Here is a 7,783-nt window from a genome sequence, read left to right on the forward strand (position 1 = left end):
TCACAGTGCAGAGCCCAGCCAGAGGGGCAGGGCCGGGGTGACCCCAGACCCAGCACCCTCTGCGCCCTCGCCGGGGCCGTGGGTCCCCAGCTCGCAGAGACAGAGCGGGGAACGCTGCCTGCGCCAGGGAATCCTAACGAGCCCACGGTGCCGGGCGAGCACGGAGCCGGGGAATGCCAGCTTGGAATGCCGCGGGGACCGGGGCTGCCTGCCTGGCCCCCCGGGAGGGGGACGCGGCCCCGGAGAAGGCGGGGGCTGAGCCAGCGGGGACGCCCTGGGTGCAAGCCAGTCTGGAGACAGCTGTTAGGGGACAGCCCGCCCTCGGCTGCCCTGCCGGCCACGCCACCGGCACGCGGGGACCTGGCACGGCCGGGAGAGCGGCGGCCGTGGGGTTATCACTCACTCACTGTGCCCCCGGACTTGGGGTTATCACTCACTGTGCCCCCGTATTTGGGGTTATCACTCGCTGTACCCCCGGGCTTGCGGTTATCACTCACTCACTGTGCCCCCGGACTTGGGGCGATCACCCGCCGTACCCCCGTATTTGGGGTTATCACTCGCTGTACCCCCGGGCTTGCGGTTATCACTCACAGTGCCCCCGTATTTGGGGTGATCACTCACAGTGCCCCCGGACGTGGGGTTGGCACTCGCTGTGCCCCCGTATTTGGGGTTATCACTCGCTGTGCCCCCGGACTTGGGGCCGGCACTCGCTGTACCCCAGGGCTGGCTCAGCGGGGAGAGCCGCCCGCGACCCCGCTGCCTGTCACCGTCCCTCGCCCTGAGCTGCCGGGGGGACGGCGGCACCGCTCCGAGCCTCAGCCCGGTGAGGCCGGCGGGTGACACAGGGACAAGCTCACCCCGGCTCCAAAACGCAACACCACGAAGCGCCAGCTCTCCCCAAAACTTGACCGAGCCCTTATCTCCCCGGCTGTGAGGACGGCGGGGATCCCCCCAACCTCCCTGCCAGGACCGAGCTCCGGCTGCCCCGGGAGAAACCTCCAAGCTCCGGCACACCTTGGGGAGAGAGGGCAAAGTTGCGCTGGGGTTGGGGTCAGGGGGTCAGGTACCTTCCAGCCGGCGGAGCTGTTGCTGTCTCCTTTATCCTTAAAGTAGGGGACGTATCGCACCATCCAGTCGTAGATCTGCGAGAGGGTGAGGCGCTTCTCCGGCGAGCTCTCGATGGCTTTGGTGATGAGGTCTGCGTAGGAGAGGTTGCCCCAGGCGTTGCGCCGGGAGGTCTTGGCCTTGCGGAGCTGCCCCACATCCGCGCCGGGGGGCGGCGGGGGAGCGGCGGCGACTCTGCGCTCCACCGGGGCCGCCGCGTTCTCGGCTCCGTCGCCGCCGGCCGCCAGCGCCGGGGTTCCCCCCGCGCCCCCATCTTCCTCCTCCGCCGCCAAGTCGGGGTGGGGGAGAGGCCAAGTGCAAGAGCGGGGACGGCTCTGCGGCTCGAAATCCGGGTCGATCTCCACCTGATGCGCCTGGAGCTTTTCTTCCATGGTCGCCTCCCCGCTGCCACCCCACAGCTCCCCCCGGAGTTACGGGCGGTTTCCACCCAAAAAAACCCCAAACACACAACAAAAACCCCAAAATCTCGAGAGGGAGAGGAGTGCGAAGGCGGGCTCCCTGCCCGGCTGGAGGGGAGAAGGGAAGGAGGAGCCGCTCGGTGCGCGGGTCCTGGCGGGGGTAGCCCCGAGTCCGGGGGAGCCCCGGCTCCTGCGGCTCTAGGAGGCGGCTGTGCCCGGCGCCGCGCCGGGAGCGCCGAGCCGGGGGACACGCTGCATGGTCCTCGGCCGCCTCTCCAGTCCGGGCCGAAGCGGGGGGGTGTTTTTTGGTTCGGATTTGGTTTTGGTTTGGTTTTTACCAGCCGCGGAGCTCCGGAGCGGTTCCCGGCTCAGTAGCCAGCGGGGCGGCTGCGGGCGGGCAGGGCGCGGGGGCGGCCGCATCCATCGGGCTGGCGGCGCGGTCAGGCAGCAACAGATGAACCGGAGCGAGCGGCGGCGGGCGGCATCCTCGGCCGGGGACCGGCGGGCTCCGGGGCCGGGCGGCGGGGCACCTAAGCGGGGAGAAGCGGGACGGAGATAGTGGGGAGCCCTCGGCGCGGCGGGCGCAGTCTCCCGCGGGCGGCCCGGCGCTAGGTCCGGCGGCGCGGCGGAGCCATGCTGGCGGGCGGCACGCACCTGACAGCGCCGGCGAGGGCGGCGGCGGGCGGCTCCCGCCCCTACGCCCCCCCGCTCCGCTTCAGCGGCCGCGCACCTGCCCGCCGCCGCCGCCGCCGCCGCGCTGCCGCCACGGCGCGGGCGGGCCACATGCTGGGGCGGCCGCGGCTCGCTCGCTCGTTCTCTCGTTCGTTCGCTCGCTCGCTCTCTCCCTCCTTCCCTCCCTCCGCCGTGCCCGTTCCCGAATGCGGGCGCCGCCGTGACACAGGGGGAGGGCCCGGAGGGGCGGGGGAAGGGCGGGGGAGGGGAGTGCCCCCGCGGCTCGCGGGGCAGCGGCGGGGCGGGACGGAGCGGAGCGGAGAGCCCCGGCACCGCGCTCCGGCACCGCGCTGCCCCCGCCCGGCCCCGCCGCCGCCCCCGCCCGGCCCCGCGCGGCCCCACGTGCGCCCCGGGCGCCCCCCATTGTTGCCCCGGGCCGCCGCCGCCGCCTCATTGGCTGGAGGGGCTCGGCGGCCACGCCCCCCCGCCCGCTGATTGGATGGGCGCCGGCGGGACGCTCCGCGCGCGGGGGGGGATGAATGGGGGCAGAGGCCACGCCCCTCTAGTGACGTCACGGGTGCCGGCTGCATCCGCGCGTCACCCCGGGCAACGCGGCCGCGCGGCGGGACACGCCCCTTTACTACGGGCCACGCCCCCGCCCGCCTCGGCCGCGCCCCCGCAGCGCGGCCGGGGAGACCCCGAGTGGCCCCGCCCACCGGCGCCCGGCCCCGCCCCTCGACGGGACACGCCCCTCGACGGGACACGCCCCCTTCGCGCCCCCCGCCCACCATGGGGCCGACTCCGACCCCCCAACGCGGACCCCGACCCCGACCCCGATCCCGATCCCCCGATCCCAATCCCGACCCCGATCCCGACCCCGACCCCGATCCTGACCCCGATCCCGATCCTGGTCCCGACCCCGATCCCGATCCTGGTCTCGATCCCAGTGCCAGTGCCAGTGCCCAGTGCCAGTGCCAGTCCCAGTCCCAGTGCCAGTGCCAGTCCCAGTCCCAGTCTCCCCGGGCTCTCCTGCCCGCAGCCCGCGGGCCCATCAGCCGGGTGCCTTCCCGGTGCTGTCGCCACCGGCATGCGGTGAGCCAGGGCCGGAACCCCTGGCCCGGCACGGCAGCAGGACAGCCCGAGCACCGGCGGCACCCAGCACACGGCCCGGCACCCGCTGGGGGTGGGTGCAGACCGCTCATGGTGCACCCACCCAGCACCCACTGGGGACACCCACAAGACCCCTGCCCCCTGCATCCACCCCACTGCCTGCACCCCAACATCCCCCTCCTCTCGCATCCCCTGGGGACACACCACTGGCACTGCACGCCCTGGGACAGAGCTGTCTGCACTGTGTCCCCCACCTTTGTCCCTTCCCCACCACCTCCGGGACCCTCCTGCCTCACGCTGCCCGCTCTGCCCGTCCCCACTGCAGACCCGTCCCTGCCCACCAGCCATGCCTGGGTAACGCTGTCACTGAGATCCCCGCATCCTTCTGCTCTTTGTCACCCTCGGTGCCACCAGTTGCTCCTGTCACAGCCCTTCCACGCCACTGTCACGTGCAGCCCTGTTCCTGCAGCCCCATTCCTGGCCCAAAGGGACGGCCTGAGGTTACCCAAGCAACTGAGGAGCTGCTGGTTCCAGCCTGGAAGTGCTCGGCCTGACAGCTCTAATAATATAATAAAGTATAATATAATCTAATAGATACAATATAATGTAATAAATATAATACAATATACAGGCGGGACTTGACAAGTGCTCTGTTTCACAACCCACAGTGACAGTGCCGGCTGCACCGGCTCCAGCTGGCCCTGGAGGCACATCCCAGCAGCTGGGGGCTTGGGGGGGCTGTGTTCCCTGACCCCCTGCCCGGCAGCTGGGGACCTGCTGGCCGAGCCCCACAGCTCCTGAGCTCTGCTCCGGGGAGGCTCAGCCAGGCTGGCACCAGAGCAGCCCTCAGGAGAGACCTGACCCCAAAATCCCCTGACCCCGAGTGGTGCCCCGTGCCTCCCTCCTCCTCAGAGCATTTCTCCAGGGATCTATCCCAAATTTCCCTCGCTGTGGTTTACACCCGTGGCCTCCTTCCTGTGCCCCAGGGCGCGCTGTTCCCTCCTCTCTCCGCAGCCTTTTGCCCACTTGGAGCCCAGCGATGTTTTTCCCCTCAGTCTTGCCTTTCTTAGTCAAAACCCTCCCACATTTCTCACTCTCTCCCAGCCTTGTTTTCCCAGCTCCCCAGGGCTGAGCCAAGCAGAGGGTCCCAGCCTGCAGAGCCCTTCCCGTGGGTGCCCGTCCCTCCTGGGGCTGCTCCGCTCATCCCACTGCACTTTCCCTGCAGCAGGTGCCTCTCCCTGCCCTCACCCTCAGCCACCTCCGCCCTTGGGTGAGCTCCCTGCCCACGCTGCCAGCTCACCCTGGAGCTTCAGCAGCTCCCAACGCTGCAGGAACACGCTGGTCTCGCTCACCTGCTGCCTCAGTTTCCCCACCTGTGCAGCAGGGCCAGCCCCTCCAGGCAGGCATGGCTGCTGGTGGGGAAGGTGACAGGTTGGACAGCTTTGTGGCTCCTCTCAGCCAAAGCTGCTCCCATCCCATCCCTGGCTTGCCCAAGGCTCATCCCTGACCTCCTCACCCATCCCCGTGGATGCAGAGCAGCACATTCCTGGGTGCAGGTGGCCCCATTCCTGCGTGCGAGGCACACCCAGGTCCGGGATGCCCAGAGGGGGGTGGTGAATCCTCTGCCCCCGGAGGAAACACCGGGCTGGCCCAGCCCCCCCTTCCCAAGCACCTGGATAACTATCCCTCACCCTCCTGGCAGCAGCCAGCTGCCCCTTGGGGCTGCAGCCCCGCGGCTCAGCCATCCCCCCGCGGGCACACACAGCCCAGGGGGCACAGCTGGGGCCACCAAGCTGCCACCTGTGTCCCCCACTCCCCAGGGTCCTCCTGGTCCCAGCTGCCAGGTGCCCGCTGGGGCTCTGTGGGGTAACACCTGGAATTTCAGGGATCTTTCTGAGTCAATAGCCTCCTACACCTGGTGCTCCAGCCCTGCTTTTCCAGAGGCTGGGATGGGCCAGGGGAAAGAGCAGAGCAGAGCTGAGCAGTCCAGCCCCAACTCTCACTGCAGCAGCAGTGCAGGAGGTGAAGGGCGGTTGGTGCTGCAGGGTCTGGGTGCACAAACCTCCAGAGTTCTTGGGAATGGTCACAATCCCAGGCTCTGCAGGGTCTGGGTGCACAAACCTCCAGCGTCCTTGGGAATGGTCACAGTCCCAGGCTCTGCAGGGTCTGGGTGCACAAACCTCCAGTGCCCTTGGGAATGGTCACAGTCCCAGGCCCTCCAGCATCCTTGGGAATGGTCACAGTCCCAGGCCCTCCAGCATCCTTGGGAATGGTCACAGTCCCAGGCCTGACAGAGTCCAGACTGAGCCCCCCCTCCCCCAGCACCGCTGGGCAGAGCCAAGGCTCGGTGTCCTCACCTGGTGCTGGTGTCACTCCCATCCCACCCCACCAGGCCAGCAGGGTCTCCACCTGATTCCCACAACATCCCATGCATCCCTCTATCCTTACCAGCCCCTAGACTGGCCCCTGGGGGCTGTCCTGAAGCCCCCATCCCCTTCACCATCCCAGGGCAGACCCCCAAGAAGCAGCAGACCAGTGCTGGGGTGCCTGTTGGGAGGGGAGGGAGCCCCAAGACAGCCCCAGCAGGGCGTGAGGCGCCTGCTCTGCTTGGGGAGGCAGAGCCACACGTGCAGCACGCCCTGTGAAATGCGAATTCCCCCAAATGCTAATTCGGGCCGTGGAAACGCCGCGTGTGACGCTCCCTCCCCGGGATGTGGTGGCACCAGGCGATCTCAGGCGGCGCCTATTAAAAAGTACTTTCATGGAACATAAAGTGGAAGCTAAGTGGAGGAAATGATAAAGTCAAAATGAAATATTTTTACTTTCCTGAAATGAACTTCGTGTTTTGACATGAGCGGAATAAACATTTTGACACTGCTGAAACAAGAAAGTCAAAGTGATTCTGCGAGGCTTCTTCCCGGGAAAATGGCAGCGAGATCGACAAGTTCCCAGGGAAAGAACAAACCCCCGAGTTCTGATGGAAAACCATTCCAGGGAGTCCTGCAGCCCTGTGCAGAGAACAGGCTTCCAGGTGAGACCAGCACCGCCTCGCTCCCCTGAACAGCACCAGGGAAGGCAACCTGCCTTTATTTTTATTATTACTAAATTATTGTTTTCTTTTGATATTATTATATTACTGAAGAGAGGGGTAGGGTGGGGTGGATGCACCTCAGGGCTGGATTCTCCACCATCACATGAGGACTGATGCCGAACCCTGAGCCCATGCACGAGGCACAGGTGTCCAACAGCAGCAGGGTTTGTCCCCTCTTCATGTCCCCCTCTTCAAGGTCACATCGTGTCAAACCAAGGGCGTCACACTGCGATTAAATTTTCATACTTTTATTTGGTGAAATTTCAGGAGGGTTTTTTTTAGTTGAAAACCCAAATCATTGCATTTCAAAGGTCTGGGGTGTTGCTGAAAGCAGACAGATACTTTAGGAACAGTCTCATGTAGCTGATGGTTCATTTTTCATGTGATACCGTTTGGGTGGGAATTGCTGACCAAACTTTGGCAAGAAATTTCTGATCAACCTTTGGTGCTCACTCCAGGTATTGGATTTTGCTCCAGAAGAGCATTTGGAGGAAATCTGTTCTTTAATAACAGCAGTGCCTAATAATAGTTTTCAATGCTAATTCTGGGCAGCAACTCCATGTGATTAAACACACCTTTGCTGCAGAGGAAAAGCTGCATGTCATGCAACAAGTTCACTCGCCCTCTAATCTCCCCTTCTGGCACAGCCACCCAGGCCAGGCACGAGGGCAGGGAAATCTGCAGCCCAGCACACCATTCCCCATCTCCCCTCCAACAGGCAGCTCCTCTGGGCTCAGCATCACCCTGACAGCCCACAGGCACTTGTCACAGTCCCTGTCCCCCAGGCAGAGCCCCCCAGTAGCCAAGGGAGGACCTCTGGGCTCAGGGGACCTGTCTCCCTCAGGGGACATGGTTGATTCCCCTCCCTGGTGTCCCACGGGTGAGGGCATGAGGCTCAGGTCACCAGCAGGGCCATGCCAATCCCTTTGGGAAGCATTTATCAGCAACTGAGCTCCTTCAGCACCCCCCTCCACTTCCCAGGTCCGTATGGAAGAGTTGTCCCATGTTCCTGGTGCTGCTGACCTGGAGGCAAACCCAGCAGCACCATCCAGCTCCCCCAGTGCCTCTCACTGACCCAGGACAGCAAGGGAGGTGACTGCTGAGAGAGCAGGAGTGCCTGGGGGAGCTGCTGCTGTTGGTGCCACTGGCGAGGTCGGTGACAAAGGGCCCTCAGCCCCAGCACCCCTCCAGGCACCGCACCAGGGTCCCCAGCATCCCTGCAGGATGGCATTCAGGGCAGCCCTGAATTTGGGGGATGGATCCCTCAGTCACAGCTTCTGCAACAGCCTCAGCCTCCCTCTGCATGTGGAGGCAGAGCCTCCTCTCCAGATTGCATGCTAATGAAGCATCCTGGAATCCCTGCGTGGTCGCTTCCTAGTCAGGCTCA

At 65.3% G+C, this 7,783-nt stretch overlaps 1 protein-coding gene across 1 annotated transcript; it reads right to left on the bottom strand.

Moving 5' to 3' along the window:
* Nucleotides 1-650: 650 nt before the first annotated feature.
* FOXO3B (forkhead box O3B) lies at nt 651-1,523 on the bottom strand. The gene has a single exon (XM_038161134.1). It carries the CDS (start codon nt 1,494-1,496, stop codon nt 816-818), a length of 681 nt encoding a protein of 226 aa, XP_038017062.1. The 5' UTR covers nt 1,497-1,523; the 3' UTR covers nt 651-815.
* Between the last annotated feature and the right edge of the window lie 6,260 nt (nt 1,524-7,783).

The sequence above is a fragment of the Motacilla alba genome, chromosome 23, assembly GCF_015832195.1.
Source record: "Motacilla alba alba isolate MOTALB_02 chromosome 23, Motacilla_alba_V1.0_pri, whole genome shotgun sequence".
NCBI lineage: Eukaryota > Metazoa > Chordata > Aves > Passeriformes > Motacillidae > Motacilla > Motacilla alba.

Excerpts from the sequence above, each read along its gene's own strand:
- FOXO3B (XM_038161134.1), bottom strand. The coding sequence starts at position 1,496 with ATGGAAGAAAAGCTCCAGGCGCATCAGGTGGAGATCGACCCGGATTTC.